The sequence below is a fragment of the Carcharhinus amblyrhynchos genome, chromosome 12, assembly GCF_965287045.1.
Source record: "Carcharhinus amblyrhynchos chromosome 12, sCarAmb.v2.hapA, whole genome shotgun sequence".
Taxonomy (NCBI): Eukaryota; Metazoa; Chordata; class Chondrichthyes; order Carcharhiniformes; family Carcharhinidae; genus Carcharhinus; species Carcharhinus amblyrhynchos.
The window spans coordinates 1776387-1798091 of NC_137335.1; the positions used below are offsets into that span (position 1 = coordinate 1776387).

General features: G+C 49.1%; 1 protein-coding gene across 1 annotated transcript in view; it reads right to left on the reverse strand.

Moving 5' to 3' along the window:
- abch1 (ATP-binding cassette, sub-family H, member 1) overlaps positions 1 to 18812 on the reverse strand; it is a 37100-nt gene extending 18288 nt beyond the window's left edge. The window contains exons 1-10 of the mRNA XM_080199707.1: positions 18684 to 18812; positions 17470 to 17629; positions 15911 to 16065; positions 14539 to 14646; positions 8375 to 8468; positions 6575 to 6649; positions 6328 to 6490; positions 4743 to 4839; positions 3312 to 3480; positions 776 to 876 (exon numbers count right to left, since the gene is read on the reverse strand). Of these exons, the coding sequence (XP_080055833.1) occupies positions 776 to 876; positions 3312 to 3480; positions 4743 to 4839; positions 6328 to 6490; positions 6575 to 6649; positions 8375 to 8468; positions 14539 to 14646; positions 15911 to 16065; positions 17470 to 17629; positions 18684 to 18799 (1238 nt within the window). The 5' untranslated portion in view covers positions 18800 to 18812. The remainder of the gene's footprint in view (positions 1 to 775; positions 877 to 3311; positions 3481 to 4742; positions 4840 to 6327; positions 6491 to 6574; positions 6650 to 8374; positions 8469 to 14538; positions 14647 to 15910; positions 16066 to 17469; positions 17630 to 18683) is intronic.
- Between the last annotated feature and the right edge of the window lie 2893 nt (positions 18813 to 21705).

Here is a 21705-nt window from a genome sequence, read left to right on the forward strand (position 1 = left end):
CCAGTTATCCACAAGTTTCCAAATCCCAGGAATGCACAGGCTCAATTTTCCCTGGGATACAGAGTGAATATCGCGCGGTGAATATCGCGCAGTGAATATCGCGCAGTGAATATCGCACGGTGAATATCACGCAGTGAATATCGCGTGGCGAATATCGCGCAGTGAATATCGCGCAGTGAATATCGCGTGGCGAATATCGCGCGGTGAATATCGCGCGGTGAATATCGTGCAGTGAATATCGCGTGGCGAACATCGTGCAGTGAATATCGCGCAGTGAATATCGCGCAGTGAATATCGCGCATGTCTATCCCAACTCGAACCAGAATCTCTGGAAATCATGATGCCATCATTCCTCCATTTTACCCTAAATTAAAGAGACATTCCCAAAGTAGAACAATCTTGCAAACTTCAAAGTTGTAACAGAATATAAATCTAGTGTCAGTACAAAGACCATGAAACAACCAGATTCAATAAAAACCCATCTGGTTCACTCATGTCCTTTAGGGAAGGAAATCTGCCGTCCTTACCCGGTCTGGCCTACACGTGACTCCAGAGCCACAGCAATGTGGTTGACTCTTGACTGCCCCTTGGAATGGTCTGATAAGTTACTCAGTTGTGTTCAAGAAGACGCATCACCAATAACCTCTCAAAGGGCAATTAGGGATGGGCAATAAATCCTGGCCTTGTTAGTGATCCTGTCATCCCATGAATGAATAAAAGGAACCTTCCAGTTAACTTTCTCAAAATAAACCAACCTTCACAAACTGCAATTTACCTTAAACGAAAATCCTGTGTGAAGTTTGCTCCAAAGCCGATTATACCCCAATATTTACCGTTCATTACACCCTTCATGGCATCAGATTGGTTTAGGGGAATCTGTAAGATACAAGGGGCAAACTGTAAAGCCCAGGAAAGCATGAACTTTATGGTGATCTACAGGAGATCCAATCGGTTGATGTGAAATTAACAGGAAAACTCCATTTTGAAAATCAGTCTAATTGTTGAATGTGGAACAAGTTTACTCCAAGAAATAAATTGCTTTCTACAGATGATCATCAAAGTGAAAGTGTTTCAGAAACTTCACACGTTTCACAAAATCCGTCTGCTCCTCGCCAAGCGATAACCAACAGAGGAGGAGATCAGAAAATCAGACAACACCGCGCCACCCTCACTACGCCACACTCACTGCGCCACACTCACTGCGCCACACTCACTGCGCCACACTCACTGCGCCACACTCACTACGTCACACTCACCGTGTCACACTCACTACGTCACACTCACTGCGCCACACTCACTGCGCCACACTCACTGCGCCACACTCACTGCGCCACACTCACTACGTCACACTCACCGTGTCACACTCACTACGTCACACTCGCCGCGCCACACTCACTACGTCACACTCACCGCGCCACCCTCACTACGCCACACTCACCGCGTAATATTCACTACTCAATATTCACTCTGTATCCCAGGGAAAATTGAGCCTGTGCATTCCTGGGAAATGTTCTTGTGATTTGGAAACTTGTGGATTACTGGTTCTGCACCGGCTGGGATTAGATTCCTGTCACTGCGCCCAGTCTCCAGATTTCAGCTGATTTTTTTCGAAATAAGATGAGGAATTCCTTTGCTCAGAGCTTTGTGACTGTTTTTGCCGGGGAACTGTGGTGACTCAGACACTGAGTATATCCCAGACAGAGATCGATAGAGTTTTGGGAATGAAGGAATATGTGGAGTGGGTAACAATGTGGGGTTGAGATAGAAAATCAGTCAGAATTGTATAGAATTGGGGAGCAGGCTCGAGGGGCAGGCTGGCTTCCCTCTGTCCGATCCCTTTTGTGACTTATGTTCTAATCAACCACTTACCCAAAAAGGATCCAATTCTTGTGAAAGCTTTACTGAATTACTGGACTCCTACTCTCGTTTCAAACACCTGATATTTCTGATGCTCTCCTCATAACAACATAAGAAATAGGGGTTCAGTTGATCAAACCCCCCCTCACCATCTCACATATTTCAAAAGATCTTCTCTCATTCTTCTAAACTCCAGAGACTAGAAACAGAATTACTCAGTCTCTCCTCATAGAATAACCCCTGTGTCTCAGGGACCAGTCTAATGATATCCACATCTCTCATTTCCCAATGTTAAAGTCCAGTGCCCGCCCCAGGTTATTATCTCTGTGAAATGAAGTGGGCTCGATCTCTCACCACCTGCTTTACTGTCAGTTACAAAGAGCATGCGAGCAGCTCCACTCATTAATTATTCAGTGAACTCATTAAAGGTTCAATCCTGGACCTCAAGCCCAAGGTTGGCCCAATTATAATTCACTTAACTAAAGGAATGTACACACACTCACTCACTCATACACACTCACTCACTCATACACACTCACTCATACACACTCACTCACACACACTCGCACATACACACTCACACACACACTCACACATACACACTCGCACACATTCACACACACTCGCGCACACACACACACTCACACACACACACGTGCACACACACACTCACACACACATACACACACACTCGCACACACACGTGTGCACGCATACACACACACACACACACACACGTGCACACACATATATATGCACACACATGTGCATGCATACATGAACACACACGCATACACATGTGCGCACACGTGCATGTGCATCCGTGTGTATACACACACGTGCATGCACACACACACACACGTGTGCAGGTGTGTGCACGCAGGCATGTGCTCACATGTGCACATATACACACTGATGCATACATACAAGTGCAGTCACACACACATTTACACATGCATCTACACAGACACACACATGCATGCACACAGACATGTACACGCATATATACATGTATGCATGCACACTTACAAACACAGACACATACACTGCAAGCATATGCACACACACATGCAAACAGGCTGGGATTCTCCAGTCCCGCTGCAGTGAATGCAGTTTTGACAGCACCAAATTCTCCATTCTCACTGGCAGCAGTGGAGGGGTGTAGGACATCAGAGAATTCAGGCCACACACATGTACACATGTACACGCATGTGCATGTAAAACGGGTTTACCCAGAGGTGAGAGTATGGAGCTCAGTCCCGCAGCGAGTGGTTGCGGTGAGGAGAATTGGCGCTGCCTAAACTGGAGAAACAGGTGAGGCAAAGAGAAATGGGAGCAGCTGCTGAGAGGCTGAGGTGCAGAGCGGGAGGGAAGGGGGCTGAAAGGGAAGATTAACAGCAGCAGAGGCCAGTGGCACTGAATGATCTGTCTCTATCCTGTAGCTTCACTGTGACCTGGGTAATGGTGCTGTTGTCAAAATGCGAGAGGAAGATCAGGCTCAAGGCGGGTTGTCCTGTGTCATTGTTCACCACGGCAACCGGCAGATTCTCCAGAGTCCCCCCAATGCACAGACAGATGAGTGAGATCTGAATCACCGGGAGTAAGAACTCAAAACCTAGAAACCTGTGGGTACAGGAGAAAATATTCAGCAAAAAGCAAACTGTAACCTCACCTCGCCAATCTTTCACAACTCTGAATATGGGGTGTTTGGACACAGTGATTGGTTAGTGTATTGGAAACACTCTGAATATTTCTATAATGTTAGACAGGATATGTAACAATTCCAGAAGTTCATTCTGCACAAAATAACACCTTAAATATAGTCGTAATGGCTTATTCCTCCCTTCGGCTCATTACGTGAAACTCATTAAATGAACCTTTTTATTCAGGATTCACAATAACATCGTCCTGCTGACATCTTGAATGTAGTTAGAAGCCTGACACCAGGTTTAAATCCAACTTATTTATTTGATAGTAAACTCACAAGCTTTCGGGGTTTGCCCCTTCGTCAGGTGACTGGCTTCACCTGGTGTTGTCAGACTTCTCGCTGTGTTTACCCAAGTCCAACGCCGGCATCTCCACATCATTCTAAATGTAGACAGGTAGCTGAATTGGCCGTGCTAAACTCCCCCTCCGTGTACCCAAACAGGCACCAGAGCACGGCGACTGGGGGATTTTCACAGTAACTTCATTGCAGTGTTAATGTAAGCCTACTTGTGACACTAATAAATAAATAAACTCTCTAAGAAGTCTCTCAACACCAGGTTAAAGTCCAACAGGTTTATTTGGTAGCACGAGCTTTTGGAGCATCGCTCCTTCATCAGGTGAGTGCAGGATTTGTTTCACAAACAGGGCATATACTGACACAAACTCAATTACAAGGTAATGATTGGAATGTGAGTCTTTACAGGTAATCAAGTCTTAAAGGTACAGACAGTGTGAGTGGAGAGAGGGTTAAGCACAGGTTAAAGAGAAGTGTATTGTCTCCAGACAGGACAATTAGTGAGATTTTACAAATCCAGGCAAGTCATGGGGGTTACAGATAGTGTGACATGAACCCAAGACCCCGGTTGAGGCCGTCCTCATGTCTATGGAACTTGACTATCAAAACAAATCCTGCACTCACCTGATGAAGGGGCAGTGCTCCGAAAGCTCATGCTACCAAATAAACCTGTCAGACTTTAACCTGGTGTTGTGAGACTTCTTATTGTGTTTACCCCCGTCCAACACCGGCATCTCCACATCGTAAATAAACTTTAACTTTAAAGAAATTACACAATCTTGTATTGGTTCTAACATCATTAATTAGTTACATCATTAATTGCTGAGCAGCCAAATGACCTTATCCACCTCAGGGCTGCTTGAAAAATAATTACAGAACCTACCCGGGCATCCTCCTGATTCTGGTCAATGTTTTAATCATTAAAGCTACAATATTCCTCCATTTAGGGACCATGCTTCTAACCCACAGATTCCAGTGCACTAGAAATAAACAAACATAAAGGAATCAGAACCCCAAGCCTCACACACACCTTTTATAAACAATTTGGAAATCACAGATTACATCTGGGACTGATGCTGCAATAATAATGACATTTCTGCTCAAGACTTGGGGCAGGGATAACAGTGAGTGACAGCCAGTGTGCAGAGAAAAGAGACATTTCTGATTTTAGTCTCAAAAAGAGCCTTTTGCACAGGGGCTGACGGTAGTGAAATAGAACTCACTGACTCAAATGTTTCAGCTCCACCCCCTGCTCAGACTGATCTCAGCATTGAGAGAGGCTCGGATTGACTCTGGATTTGTTTCATCAGCTCTGGAATAGGGAGTGTGAGTAAACTGGATTCTGTGTTCCAGTTGCTACACAGTAAGGGGGGGAGGGGGGGGGACGGGGGGGGAGGGGGGGGGGACGGGGGGGGACGGGGGGGGAGGGGGGGGGGGGACGGGGGGGGAGGGGGGGGGGACGGGGGGGAGGGTGATAGAATTGGAACCAAAAGAGAAAACGCTGGAAAATCTCAGCGGGTCTGGCAGCATCCGTCAGGAGAGAGAAGAGCTGACATTTCGAATCCTGATGACCCTTTATCAAAGTTCCAGAGCTTTGACAAAGTTTAAGCAGTTTTGACAGGGGGTGGGGGAGTGGGGGGGGGGGAGTTGGGGGGGGGGGTGGGGGAGTGGGGGGGTGGGGAGTGGGGGGGGGGGGAGTGGGGGAGTGGGGGAGTGGGGGGGGTGGGGGAGTGGGGGGCTGGGGGGGGTGGGGGAGCGGGGGAGTGGGGGGGTGCTGCTTCAGACAGTTGGGTGGGTCAGGAAGAGTGCTGACTGGGGAGGGGCCCCTGAGACCTCCGTGGTGGGCTCGAGGGGGGATGTTTACTCAGGTTCCAACCGGGGAGCCCTTTAAAAATGGCGCCCGATCTGTGAGTGGGTGGGTTCTGCCGGTGTGCCGAGACCCCCCCCCCCCCACGCCCGTATGATGATGTGATATACAACAGCTGGATTCTTTTTGACAGAGTGTCGTGGGCTCCGGAATGAAAACCAACTGGAGAGAGGGAGGGAGAGAGAGAGACAGAGAGAGAGGGACGGAGAGAGAGACGGAGAAAGAGAGACGGAGAGAGAGGGAGAGAGAGAAAGGAAAGACAAGGAAAGAAAGGGAGTGTGAGAGGCAGGCAGAGTGAGCAGTGGCACAGTGGGTTAGCGCTGCTACTTCACAGTGCCGGGCTCCTGGGTTCCATTCCCGGTTTGGGTCACTGTCTGTGTGGATGCTGCGCATTCTCCCCGTGCCTGTGCGGGTTTCCTCCGGGTGCTCTGGTTTCCTCCCACAGTCTGAAGGACGTGCTGGTTAGGGTGCATTGGCCTAAATTCTCCCTCAGTGTAACCCGAACAGGGACTGGAGTGTGGAGACTAGGGGATTTTCATAGTAACTTCATTGCGGTGTTAATGTAAGCCTACTGTGACACTAATAAATAAACTTTAAAAACCTGTGAATTCAGGTTTATTTTGAGCATCTTCCTGAGTGATTATTGGAATTTCCTCGTCTTTTTCTCGGAAGTGCCTGTTCTTCCTCTCACGGACAGTCGGTCTGGATTCAGGCAGTGATTGGTCTGAGGCCTGACACAGTTTTAGGAAGACATTCTCCAGGGTCTGAAATAAATAACAGCAAAGATAACATTAACCTGAGCGTGAGTTCACATCCGGGCAATCAATCGGTGGGTCAAAGTGACTTACCGAAACCTGGTGGTAACTTATTAACTCATCGGGTGGGCCCTCCGCCAGGAGACTTCCATCCCTCATCAACCCAACCTGAGGAACACCGGAATACATTAGTCAAAGATACAAATGCAGAATTTATTCAAGGGCCAGAGGGCAGGAGTGTACCTGAGGCAATCCACAGGAAAGTCAATCAAAGGAAAATCTTATCCATCGTTCTGTGTTCACAGAGACCCAGAGGAGTATCATTGTTTAACAAAATACCACAGGAGGAGAGACCCCCTGAACCAGACACATCAAAGGCAATTTGTTTTTCACCGGGTGGGAATGTTGCTGGCTGGGCCAACATTTACTGTCCACGAGGGCAGTTCAGAGCCAACCACGATGCCGTGGCTCTGGAGTCACATGTAGGCCAGACGGGGTAAGGACGGCAGATTTCCTTCCCTAAAGGACATTAGTGAACCGGGTGGGTTTTTACAACAATCGACAATGGTTTCACGGTCATCAGTAGGTTCTTAATTCCAGATTTGATTGAGTTTTCTGTGTTACGGCGCTGAATACTGAAAGGTGTTGGAGAATTTCTGCTTTTCCTCCTCAGGGAGGTTGTCCTGGGAACAAGGCCTGAATTTTTTGGGATGTGAAGTCTTGTTCTCCGCGATCTGCAGGATGGTTGGGGGGACACATCACTGCGGATTGCAACCACCCCCCCAATCCCCCAAACCACCACCAACCCCTGCGGCACGGTGGCACAGTGGGTTAGCACTGCTGCCTCACAGCACCAGGGACCCGGGGTCGATTCCCGGCTTGGGTCACTGTCTGTGCGGAGTCTGCATGTTCTCCCCGTGTCTGTGTGGGTTTCCTCCGGGTGCTCCGGTTTCGTCCCACGGTCTGAGAGACATGCTGGTCAGGGTGCATTGGCCTAAACTCTCCCTCAGTGTAACCCAAACAGGCGCCGGAGTGTGGTGAGAAGGGGATTTTCACAGTAACTTCACTGCAGTGTTAATATACACATTACTTGTGACAGTAATGAATAAATAAACTTCCTGCCTGAGATGTAAGTTTGTTGTTTATTGACCTTCCTCCACACGGAGGTTCAATCTTCCCATCAGCCGGAACGTTGAGTCTAGGCAGGAAATGGTTCCTCTGAGGCCATTAATTGGCCATTTAAAGCCCCCTGTCTGAGGCCCTGCCACACCCTGGTGTAAAGTCACCGTGTGGTTGGAATGGGCAGGAACCCAGAGGGAACCCTTCACATCACACTTCACTCCCCCATCCACTCCCCTCCCACCTCAAAACCTGCCGGTGGGGGAAGGTGAACTTCTCCATGGAATCTATCCCAGGGACACCCTCAACTTACGGAAGGCTTCGGAACCAAGCTTTATACAAAAGGCAAATATTCTGGGAATTCAATGTGAATGGAGAAGAAATTGGGAAAAGGGATATGAAAGAATAAGGAATTATTTGAATGGTTTGGGTCAGAGTGAGGATGGGTGAAGACTGAAACATTGGATTGCATTCCCTGACCTCGTCCACGGCTGGGATTCTCCAGTCCCGCTGCAGTGAATGGGGTTTTGGCTGAGTGCCAAATTCTCCAATCTCGCTGGCAGGGTGTGAACAGCTGGAGAATTCTGGTCATCGCCTGCTCGGAAATTTCACCGTTTCCAGGGATGTCTGCACAGATGTCCCAGATCTCACCCACTCACTCACACACCTCTCAGGAGATGTGTGGAATAAGTTTACTCAGTTCCACTTTGTGCTCATTCAGATGTTCACATCAAGGTAAACACATTATCAAACAGCAAGACAGACACATCCTACCATATTGGCCTGACTTGCTTCTTCGATGTAATGTGTTGTTATGATCACTGATACCTTTCGATCTTTTACCACATCGATCAGATGTTGCCATATCCTCCAAATATAAACGGGAAAAGTTACCAAATCCGCTGGATACATGTATTCATAATTTTGTAACATTTCTAAATAGTTAGTAAGGAACCACTGAACTGTTAGAAACAGCATTTTCAGTTTGAAATTCCAGGATACAATTTCAAAGTTAAAGTTTATTTATTCGTCACATGTAGGCTTAGAATAACACCGCAATGAAGTTACTGTGAAAATCCCCTAGTTGCCCGCACTCTGATTTGGATACACTAATAGAGAATTTAGCATAACCAACGCAACAAACCAGCACATCTTTGAGGGTGGGAGGAAACTGGAGCACCCGGAGGAAACCCACACAGACACGGGGAGAATGTGCAGATTCCACACAGACAGTGACCCAAGCCAGGAATTGAACCCAGGTCCCTGGTGCTGTGAGGTAGCAGTGCTAATCCACTGTGCCACTGTGCTGCCTTATATTAAGTCTAGTCTGTTCCTAACTAGAGAAACAGTGGTGTTTTCAAGGAGTTCCTTTTTCTAAATTCTGGCACCTAATCTTCCCCAGTATACTGCCAGGATTCTGCAGATGTGTATGCTGGCAGTGATTGTCCGGTTAAAGGCAGCATGGTGGCACAGGGGTTAGCACTGCTGCCTCAAAACGTCAGGGACCCGGTTCAATTCTGGCCTCAGGTCACTGTCTGTGTGGAGTTTGCACACTCTCCCCGTATCTGCATGGGTTTCCTCTGGGTGCTCCGGTTTCCTCCCACAGTCCAAAGACGTACTGGTTAGTTTGATTGGCCATGGTAAATTGCCACTTGGTACCAGGGTGGGGGGGGGTTTAGCAGGATAAATATGTAGGATTTCAGGAACAGGACCTGGATGGGATTATTGTTGGTGCAGACTCGATGGGCTGAATGGCTTCCTTCTGCACTGTAGGATTTCTATTCTATCAAAGACTCTGTACGATGGGATCTGGGTCACTGGTTAATTAAATAATCTCAGCCTGTGAAAGCAGTGAGATTTACTCAGCTGTTTCGATGTCCAGAAATAGGGATGGGAAATTGAACCTCCCACTCACTAATGATCACATTGGTTTCAGAATATTCAATATCCCCTCCTTAGGAGCTGGCGTGCATCGCCATGGTGACCAGTACAGCAGCTTGGGGACAATATCAAGGCCAAAAAAACCACAACCCACACCGTCACTGGGTCACTTCCAGCCTGACAGAAACTCCCTCTCGAGGACCAACTTCTTCAAACAGCAACATTGGTGACCCCCCCCCGGCCCCGCCCCCCCCCCACCCCCCCCCCCCCCCCCCCCACCCCCCACACACAGGGAGATGGAGTGTTTGCTGCAGGTCTATCAGTTTCTGCAGGTGGAGGGAATGGACAATTCTCTCTGTGAACGCTGATCGCACTGATGCGCATTTTGGAATCAGGGATGGGGATGGAAGGAGGCCAGTCGGCCCATTGTGTCTGTCCTAGCCCTTTGTAAGAGCGTTCCAGTTCATCCCACTCCCCCTGCTCCGTCCCAGCAAACTGCCCCTTTCCAGTGTTTCTCCAATTCCCCGTGGGAACCTGTCACTGAATCTGAAGCAAGAACAGAAAATGCTGGAAAATCCCAGCAGGTCTGACAGCGCCTGTGGAGAGAGAATCGAGTTAATGTTTTAAGTTTGCCGGCTCTGCTCTCTCCCCGTAGACACTGTCAGATCTGCTGAGATGTTCCAGCATTTTCTGTCCTTGTTTCAGATTGTAGCATCTGCAGTATTTTGCCGTTTTTTATTGAATTTGCTTCCACTGCCCTTGAATCAAAGCACAACTCACTGCTTAAAATAAATCCTCCTTGTTTTCCCTCTCGTTTTAGCTTAAATGTTCTATTTTATTTGACACAACATGTTTCTGTTTTATTCCTGTTTTAAGTGTGAGTACTGCATGGCACTTCTCCAGGCGCTGACTCACCTGTCTCTATATCTGACTGGCTCTCACATTCAGCTTATCTATTTTAACAGTTACCCCCTTCTAAGTGACGATGTGTTTTATTTATTAGCTCCTTGTTCTGAGGTGTTGATCACAGTCCAACACCTACTCACAGTGGGACTCACGCTGAAGAGAAGAATTTTTAAAAATCACAGATAAAATCAGGTTGCACTGAACTCAAAACCCAGAAATCAAAATGTCCAGCAGGAATTTCCACACAACAGTGAAGAAAGCTGAATTCCAATATCGATATTAAAAATACAAGAACAAAATACTGCAGATAAGGGCAGCACAGTGACACAGTGATTCACACTGCTGTCTCACAGTGCCAGGGACCCGGGGCAGCACGGTGACACAGTGATTCACACTGCTGTCTCACAGTGCCAGGGACCCGGGGCAGCACAGTGACACAGTGATTCACACTGCTGTCTCACAGTGCCAGGGACCCGGGGCAGCACGGTGACACAGTGATTCACACTGCTGTCTCACAGTGCCAGGGACCCGGGGCAGCACGGTGACACAGTGATTCACACTGCTGTCTCACAGCGCCAGGGACCCGGGGCAGCACGGTGACACAGTGATTCACACTGCTGTCTCACAGTGCCAGGGACCCGGGGCAGCACGGTGACACAGTGATTCACACTGCTGTCTCACAGTGCCAGGGACCCGGGGCAGCACGGTGACACAGTGATTCACACTGCTGTCTCACAGCGCCAGGGACCCGGGGCAGCACGGTGACACAGTGATTCACACTGCTGTCTCACAGCGCCAGGGACCCGGGGCAGCACGGTGACACAGTGATTCGCACTGCTGTCTCACAGTGCCAGGGACCCGGGACAGCACGGTGACACAGTGATTCACACTGCTGTCTCACAGCGCCAGGGACCCGGGGCAGCACGGTGACACAGTGATTCACACTGCTGTCTCACAGCGCCAGGGACCCGGGGCAGCACGGTGACACAGTGATTCACACTGCTGTCTCACAGTGCCAGGGACCCGGGGCAGCACGGTGACACAGTGATTCACACTGCTGTCTCACAGTGCCAGGGACCCGGGGCAGCACGGTGACACAGTGATTCACACTGCTGTCTCACAGTGCCAGGGACCCGGGGCAGCACGATGACACAGTGATTCACACTGCTGTCTCACAGCGCCAGGGACCCGGGGCAGCACGGTGACACAGTGATTCACACTGCTGTCTCACAGTGCCAGGGACCCGGGGCAGCACGGTGACACAGTGATTAGCACTGCTGTCTCACAGTGCCAGGGACCCGGGGCAGCACGGTGACACAGTGATTCACACTGCTGTCTCACAGCACCAGGGACCCGGGGCAGCACGGTGACACAGTGATTCACACTGCTGTCTCGCAGTGCCAGGGACCCGGGGCAGCACGGTGACACAGTGATTCACACTGCTGTCTCACAGCACCAGGGACCCGGGGCAGCACGGTGACACAGTGATTCACACTGCTGTCTCACAGCGCCAGGGACCCGGGGCAGCACGGTGACACAGTGATTCAAACTGCTGTCTCACAGTGCCAGGGACCCAGGGCAGCACGGTGACACAGTGATTCACACTGCTGTCTCACAGCGCCAGGGACCCGGGGCAGCACGGTGACACAGTGATTCAAACTGCTGTCTCACAGTGCCAGGGACCCAGGGCAGCACGGTGACACAGTGATTCACACTGCTGTCTCACAGCACCAGGGACCTGGGTTCAACTCTGGCCTTGGGTCACTGTCTGTGTGGAATCTGCATGTTCTTCCCGTGTTTGTGTGTGTTTCTTCCCTCAGCCTGAAAGATGTGCAGGTTAGGGTGGATTGGCCACGCTAAATTGTCCCTTAGTGTCCAAAGATGTGCAGGCCGGGGGATTAGCAGGGTAAATATATGGGCTAACGAGGTTAGGCTCTGGGTCAGATGAGTCGATGGGCTGAGTGGCCAGCTTCTATTCTATCCTATACCATCTGGAATCGGGATGACACTTTGGTTAATTATCGAGACTACACAAGCAGCTCCAACACCACTGAGCCAATGGGAGATGGTTTTAGGTGGGTGTCCCAGAATGGGCTGGATATAACTAATACATATATCGAAAGACTCCAAACAAAGACAGGATAAGAGAGCAAAGAACAAAGAACAAAGAACAACCCAGCACGGGAAACAGGCCCTTCGGCCCAACGAGCCCGCGCCGCCGCATCGCCCTACACCTATTCTACCCTGCATGTCTACGAATGGGACCCTACTCAGTCAGATTCAGGGAAGAAATAGTGTCAATTTGGTGGAAACCAATTAGCCTAAGAGCACATCTTTGGGGTGTGGGAGGAAACCGGAGCGCCCGGAGGAAACCCACGCAACCACAGGGAGAATGCGCAAACTCCCACAGACACAGGCCCAAATCCATGTATCTGCACAGCCAGCAGTGCTAGTCACTGAGCTGTTGTGGTGCCCGTCTATCGGTCCAGGATCAAGCACACACACCGACACGAAGTACTAGGCCACTCCTGGACTTCCAAGAGCAGCCCACGCACGACCCGCCGTGTGCATGTCCCTCGCTTGACACGAGGTGGACCTCCACCTGCGGAATAAAGACAAAAAATATTAATCATACAGCCTGCCCTTCCGGTGTCTCCCGAGGTTTAACCCTATTTAATAGCCCCTACCATATCCCTCCATTCTCGTTTCACTCATATGCCTATCTAACTGCATCTTAAACGAGTCCAACGTTCCTGCCTCCACCACCCTACTCGGTAGCGCATTCCAGACCCCCACAACTCTCTGTGTAAAGAACCTTCCTCTTACCTCCAAATTATACCTCCCCCCCCTCACCCTTAAGTGATGACCTCTTGTGTTCGTACCCAGTCTAGGGAGCAGTCTCTCACTATTAACTCTATCTATTCCCTTCAGTATCTTATATACCTCTATCATGTCCCCTCTCAATCTCCTTCTTTCCAAGGAGAATAGCCCCAGTCTCCTCAGTCTCTCCTCGTAACCCAGTCCCCCCATGCCAGGCAACATCCTGGTAAACCTCCTCTGCACCCTTTCCAGAGACTCCACGTCCTTCCGGTAATAAGGTGACCAGAACTGGACGCAGTACTCCAAATGCGGTCTAACCAACGTTCTGTATAACTGAAGCATTAGACGGCAGCTTTTATACTCTAAGCCCCTTCCTATAAAGGCTAACATCCCATAAGCCTTCCTAACAACGTTCTCCACTTGTGACGCAACCTTCATGGATTTGTGGACCTGCACTCCCAGGTCTCTCTGTACGTCTATACTCCTAATCGGCCTACCTTTTATCACATAGCTCCTCTCTGCATTATTCCTTCCAAAATGCATCACCTCGCATTTGTCAGGATTAAATGCCATCTGCCACCTATCTGCCCACTGCACCAACCTATCTATATCCTGTTGTATCACCTGACAATCCAGTTCTGTACCCGCCAACCCTGCCATCTTGGTGTCATCAGCAAACTTGCTGATCACACCACCTACTCCCTCTTCTAAGTCATTTATGTAGACTACAAAGAGGAGAGGTCCCAGTACCGAGCCCTGCGGCACACCACTGGTCACTGGCCTCCAGCCCGACAAGGTACCCTCCACAACTACCCTCTGTCTCCTATTTCCCAACCAGTTCTCAATCCACCTAACTACCTGGCCTCGTATCCCATGCGCCTTAACCTTTTCTACCAGCCTACCGTGAGGGACTTTGTCAAACGCCTTACTGAAATCCATATAGATGACATCAACGGCTCTCCCATCGTCAACCGTTTTTGTCACCTCCTCAAAGAATTCCACCAGATTCGTAAGGCAAGACCTCCCTCTAACAAAGCCATGTTGCGTATCCCTAATCAGATCGCAACGCTCCAAATGCTCATACATCCTACCCCTAAGTATTTTTTCCATTAACTTCCCTACCACCGACGTCAAACTCACCGGCCTATAATTCCCAGGGTTATCCCTACTATCCCTACTACCAGCAGAGCTGGGATATAATTTGCTGCAAATGTTTTAAATTTCACCCAAAAATTTTTATCAGAAAAAATATTCAATTGGAGGAACCTGCCTTTTGGTTTATGAGTAGGAGTTCCAGGAATGTCCTGGATAATGTGTCTCGGTGTTATTACCTGCATCGTAATACGGGATCCACTCCCACAGTTGGTTCATCCAATAGGAGGAGCTGTGGTTCCTGGAATAGAGCAGCTCCCAAAGAGATTCGCCGTTTCTGACCCCCACTAAGAACCAATCAGAAACTCACTGATTAATCAAACTGTTCATTATTGATAATATAGTGAATATCTCCCAGGTAAATGGATTCTTCCAACATTACCAGCCAGTAACTACACGTTCAATACAACTTCCCAAACTTGTGACTAAACCTGTTTCCATGGAATTGGCAACAGATTTCCCGCCATTGGCAGCAATCCAGATTCGGGAGGAGTTTGGAGTTAATTTTAATATCCAATCTTCTTTACGAATTTCACACAATACCTGAGAAATCTGACAGCAACTCTGCTATCCTCTCCCCTAACTCCCCCTCTCCCCTCATCCAGCACCCCCTCCTCCCCCTCTCCCCTCACCCAGCTCCCCCTCTCCCCCTCTCCTCTCCCCCTCCTCCCCCTCCTCCCCCTCTCCCCTCACCCAGCTCCCCCCCTCCTCTCCCCTAACTCCCCCTCCTCCCCCTCTCCCCTCACTCAACTCCCCCTCCTCCCCCTCTCCTCTCCCCTAACTCCCCCTCCTCCTCCTCTCCCCTCACCCAGCTCCCCCTCTCCCCTCACCCAGCTCCCCCTCTCCCCTCACCCAGCTCCCCCTCTCCCCCTCTCCTCTCCCCTAACTCCCCCTCCTCCCCCTCCTCCCCCTCTCCCCTCACCCAGCTCCCCCTCCTCCCTCCCCCCCTCCTCTCCCTGTTCCCAGGTGTAATTGGGAAGTTTTTAGCCTTGCTAAGCTTTCCCGGGTGTGACTCTGGAAGTGAAGTCAATCTCTCGCTGTCTGGGATATTATTTAAAACTCAGCAAACATTTGAATGAAACTTTATAGAAACCACAACTGGTCCCAAGCTCGAGGGTGTGACTGGGACAGGGTGGGGGGTGCGGTGGGACAGGGCGGGGTGTGAGGCAGTGGGACAGGGTGGGGGTGTGGGGCAGTGAGACAGGGTGGGGGTGTGGGGCAGTGAGACAGGGTGGGGGCGTGCAGGGCAGTGGGACGGGGGGGGTGCAGGGCAGTGGGACAGGGTGGGGGTGCAGGGCAGTGGGACGGGGGGTGCGGGGCAGTGGGACGGGGGGGTGGGGGGCAGTGGGACGGGGGGGTGGGGGGCAGTGGGACGGGGGGTGTGGGGCAGTGGGACGGGGGGATGTGGGGGCAGTGGGATGGGGGGTGTGGGGCAGTGGGACGGGGGGGTGCGGGGCAGTGGGACGGGGGGTGGGGGGCAGTGGGATTTCCCCACTCACAGCAGTTGCTGACTGTTGAATTTGGAAATATTCATTATAAAAACACACGTACCTCAGGTGTTTGACAAGTTGATTCTTGTCGGGAAGATTGAGAAAGTTAAGGAGGAACGAGAGGCGAGTTTTTATATCTTTGTTGATCAGACCATGGATTCTCCCAAAGAACCAGAATGTATCCTCAATGCTGAATTCATTGTACAACGCTAACTCCTGTTAGAGTTTAACAAAAACCAGTATTTACTGATATTAAACAGAGCAATATATAGTAAATAAATTTTAACTCATGAAATTACACACTAGTACAGTCCACAGTAAAGGAGGCCATTCATCCCAGCTTACCTGAACTAGTTCTGTTAGAGTATAATCCCAAGCCCCCTCCCTGTCTAGAAATCTTTCCACCTGGTCTCCACCACATTCTCAGACAGTACATTCCAGATCCTAACCACTCGCTGTGTGAATCTGTCTCCACCACACTCTCAGACAGTGCTTTCTAGATCCTAACCATCTTTTCCTCGTGTTGTCATTGCTTCTTTTGCTAATTACGTTAAATCTGTGCCCTCGGATTCTCAATCCTCCTACAAAAGGGAACAGTTTGTCTCCATCTACTCTCTCCAGTCCCCCTATGAAATCTCCCCCCTGCCTTACCTGCTTCAGGATAAACAATCTCAACCTCTCCAATCGAGCTTTGGAATTGGAGATTCTCACCACTGGAACTAGGTTCTTGTGTATCATTTCTGTGTTCTCTTGTTAATGTTTTTCCATCCTTTCTAATGTGCGGTGTGCAAACTGAACACAATACTCCAGCTTAGGTCTAACCAATGTTTTATACAAGTCCACCATAACTTCCTTGTTCTTGTACTCGCTATCTGTCTGAATAAAGCCCAGGATACTGCATGTTTTAAACATACTCTCAAATTATCCTGCCACCTTCCATGATTTGTGCATATAAAACCCAGGTCCCTCTAACCCTGCACCCCCTTTACAAATGTCTCCTGTGTCTTTCCATGTTCTTCCCACCAAAATGAATCACTTCCCACTTCTCCGCATTGAAGTGTGTCTGTTGGCTGTCCACCCACTCCGACCACTTGTCCAAGTCCATCTGAATTTCTACACTGTCCTCCTCACAGTTCCCAGTCTTCCCAAACGTTGTACTGTCCTCAGATTTTGCAATTGTTCCCTGTCACCATGGTCATCAATTTACTTCAGGAAGAACAAGAATCCCAGCACTGAGCCCTGGGGATCTCCAGCACATCCTTCCTCCAACCTGGAAAACATCCATTGCCTATCACTCTCTGAGTCTTGTCATTCAGCCAGTTTCCTATCCGGGTTGCCAATATCCCTTTCGTTTCATGAGCTGTAACTTTCTCACAATGAGTTGTGTGGCACTTTATCGATGCGCTTTGAATGTCCCTACACACCACATAACCAGTATTACCCTCAGCAATCCTCTTGGCTGTTATCTCTTCAAAGAGCGCAAGCACATTGGTTTAACACAATTTTCCCTGAAGATGTTTGTGCCAACAGCCATGTTTTCAGAATCCTTTCCATTTCAGAATATAAAACCATTGAAAACAGTAACCTTTGCAAAGTCGGAAGAGACATGAAGGTTTGTACCTGGGGCATGTATCCCACCATCTTCCCTGGTACCTCATGTCCTGGGAATGCTGGAGGTTTTCCCAGAACTGTCATTGTTCCCTTTGAGATGCGTAATCTTCCCAAAGCACAACGCAAAAATGTTGTTTTCCCGCAGCCACTGGGACCCAGCAGTCCATATCTGGGGGAAGCAGATTCTCAGTCAACAAGTTCTTACACACTCTGTATCTCGCTGCTAACTCACTACAAAATACCAGATTCTCTTCACCCACAGCCTGTGAGATAATATCTGATAACTTTTGTCACTGTCTGTGTTCAGAAGTTGGGTATTCATGTTCTAGGACAGCTCCAAACTTTCTCTCTGCTCCGTAACATTGGAAATACTGCAAGGCTGAAAAAAAACATCAACACAGCTCGAAGGAGGAAGGAATTCCACCTCATTGTGTTAATTGTTCAGCTGTAAAAAGGGAAAACTTGTCGACACTGGGTCATGATTTCCAGCACGTGAACTACGCCCAAGATTCAGTGACCTCCATATTGAGTTGGGTTTTCACAGTGAATCATAGAATCCCTACAGTGCAGGAGGCCATTTGGCCCATCCACCCTGCACCAACAGTAATCCCACCCAGGCCCCACGTATTTACTCTGCTAGATGGGGTGGCGTGGTGATTAACACTGCTGCCTGACAGTGCCAGGGACCCGGGTTCGATTCCCGGCTTGGGTCACTGTCTGTGTGGAGTTTGTACATTCTCCCCGTGTCTGCGTGGGTTTCCTCCGGATGCTCTGGTTCCCTCCCACAGTCCAAAGATGTGCGGTTCAGGTTGATTGGCCATGCTAAGTTGCCTCTTAGTATCGGGGGATTAGCTGGGTAAATAGGGCCTGGGGGGATTGTGGTTGGTACAGGCTCAGTGGGCCGAATGGCCTCTGTCTGCACTGTAGGGATTCTGTGACTAGTTCCCTTGACACTAAGGGGCAATGGAGCTTGGCCAATCCGCCTCACCCACAGATCAGTGGCTCAAGGCCCCCCGAAACAGGTTATGATACATGGGACTAATGTTTCAGACACAGACCCGGGACACACAGTAACTCCCGACATTCCTTCTGCACCCAAGTTATTCCCTGGAGAAAAACAGGCAGCGAATGAGTCTTGGCAAATTAACAGAAATAAATTTCCGAGTACATTAGTGATATTATAACAACGATCCATTCAGATATAATCCAGCAACACGACTTACATCTGCCCCTGAGGCAAAGTGAGGTTAAAGTTATTGAGCGCATTGAGTTTTCCATACGACACACAGACTCCCCGAGACTCAATAACAGACTGGCTGGAGTCACCGGCTGAATACATCCTGTCTCGATCATCAAAACCACTGAAATAAAAATAATCAATTTCAGTCGGACTGCAAACAGAATAAAACAGAATAAAAATCACCTCAGATTCTCAGCAAGTGTAAGAGTGTGTTTTCAGTGTAGAGCAGTGAATAAACTGCAAATAATAAATCATCCCAATCTGTAAATGAACATAAATGACCCCACAACAATGACCTTGACTCTTTTAATTGTTGGGCGATTAGATTCCTTCACCTTCTACACATTCATTAATTCAGTGACTGATTCAAGTTTATTTATTAGTAGGTTTACATTAACACTGCAATGAAGTTACTGTGAAATTCCCCTAGTGACCACACTCAGGCTCCTGTTTGGGTTACACCGAGGGAGAATTTAGCACGGCCAATGCACCCTAACCAGCACGTCTTTCGGACAGTGGGAGGAAACCGGAGCACCCGGAGGAAACCCACGCAGACATGGGGAGAACGTGCAGACAGTGACCCAAGCCCAGGAATCGAACCCGGGTCCCTGGCGCTGTGAGGCAGCAGTGTTAACCCACTGTGTCACCGTGCTGCCCTGCTGCCGTTTTTTACACATTGTACCAATGACAGGAATGTCACATTCCTCCTCCTGCAGCTACAGAACAACCTGGTTTCAACGGGAAAGAATGGACAGCCAGCCAGGATCTGGCTGAATGGTGAAGCAGGTTTGAGGGGCAGAGTGGCCTTCATCTGCTCCTATTTCTTATGTTTTTAATTGTAGACCAGACTGTCAGACAGTCATTGCCACAACACGGAACAGAAATCCGATCGATAGCATCACCGCCTCTGAGACAAATAGTCAGTGTTAGTGAGTGATTCTGCTCCCCCACAGCCCCATCAAGTGGCTTTCACTGTTTACTACATACCCTGTAACTCCTGCTCATTCCTTCTCCGATTCTGTTCCTCCTCCCAGCTTGGCAGAACCTATAAACAAGCAGCTCAATAAGGAATCTAACCCTGACAATGTTCCACCTCTCCAGGATATAGCCTTTCCTCATCTTACACCCCCCGGATCTGCACAACCCTCTCTGGTGTCACTCGATAAGGGCCAGGTTAGGGATACACTAACTCCGGGGACAGTCACTGCAAAGGCCACAGAGTGGGGCCTTCCCACTCCATTAAACTGAGAGGCTGGAATCCCCCCCCCTCCCCCCGCTCCATGTTAAAGCCCCCAGGCTGTCAGCAACACAGAACATGAAATATAATAATAATCTGTAAATATAAACTGTAACTGTTAGTGTAGTCAGGCAACTCAGAGAGTCACACGTTGGAAGAAGTTCAAAATCACAGAATCCTACAGCGGAGAAGAGGCCCTTCGGCCCATCGAGTCTGTACCGACACATGAGAGATGCCTGACCTCCTCCCTAATCCCACTTGCCAACACTTGGCCCATAACCCTGAATGTGATGGTGTGCCAAGTACCCATCCAGGTACTTTTTAAAGGATGTGAGACAATCCTCCTCCCCCACCCTCCCAGGCAGCGCAGTCCAGACCCTCACTACCCTCTGGGTAAAAACATTTTCCTCAAATCCCCCCCTCAACCCCCCACCCCTCACATTTAACTTGTGTCCCCTCATAACTGACCCTTCAACTAAGGGGAACAGCTGCTCCCTAATCCACCCTGTCCGTGTCCCTCATTATCTTAAACACTTCAATCAGGTCACGGGGATTTTCACAGTAGCTTCATTGCAGTGTGAATGTAAGCCTACTTGTGACTAATAAATAAACTTCAGGTCGCTCCTCAGTCTCCCCTGCTCCAGAGAAAACAACCAGTTTATTTGATAGTAATCCCACAAGCTTTCGATCAGATCAGAACCTCCCACACACCTCACGAAGGAACACTGTTTCTGAAAGCTTGTGGGTTTACTATCAAATAAACTGGTTGGACTTTAATCTGGTGTTGTGACATTTCTTACTGTGTTTTTTCCCAGTCCAACGCCGGCATCTCCACATCCAGAGAAAACAACTCAGTCCGATCCAGCCTCTCTTTATAATTTAAATGTTCCATCCCAGGCAGTGTCCTGGGGAATCTGTTGGATTATATTGTGTGGTATTGTGTGAGTGTGTACTGTTATTAATGTACTTCCCCAATTTTATAAATAAAGTATACTTTTTGGAAAAAATAATAATCTTCTGGCTGGAACCCAGTTCTTGAATTCAGAAATACTTAAAACTGATTTGAATATCTGCCTTTGAGAAAGATTGTGAGAATGATTTTGTGAGTTGATAATTGCAGGTCCTGCACAGATTCTCTGGAACTAACTCAGCTCCTGACTGTCACCGAGACAAAACACCTCAATGAAACCAGACAAATATCTGCCCAGGAACCGTTCCTTCAAACACAGAATTGAAAATTCAGGCTGTGTTTGGAAATGAATCTGCTCAGAAATTACTGAGTCCATTTTCACCTTGTTTACAATCGTGTCTCATTAACCCTAACCCTAACCCTCATCATTCTCAATCGGAGCAGCACGGTGGCACAGTGGGTAGAGCTGCTGCCTCACAGCGCCAGGGACCTGGGTTCAATTCCCAGCTCGGGTCACTGTGTGGAGTTTGCATGTTCTCCCTGTGTCTGCGTGGGTTTCCTCCGGGTGCTCCGGTTTCCTCCCACAGTCTGAAAGATAGAATCATAGAATCCCTACAGTGCAGAAGGAGGCCATTTGGCCCATCGAGTCTGCACCCAAGCCCTATCCTCATAACCCCATGCATATACCCGAGCTAGTTCCCCTTACACTAAGGAACAATTTAGCACGGCTAGTCCACCTAACCCAAACATTTTTGAAGCGTGGGAGGAAACTGGAGCACCCGGAGAAAACCCACACAGACACGGGGAGAACATGCAAACTCCACACAGACAGTGACCCAAGCCAGGAATTGAACCCGG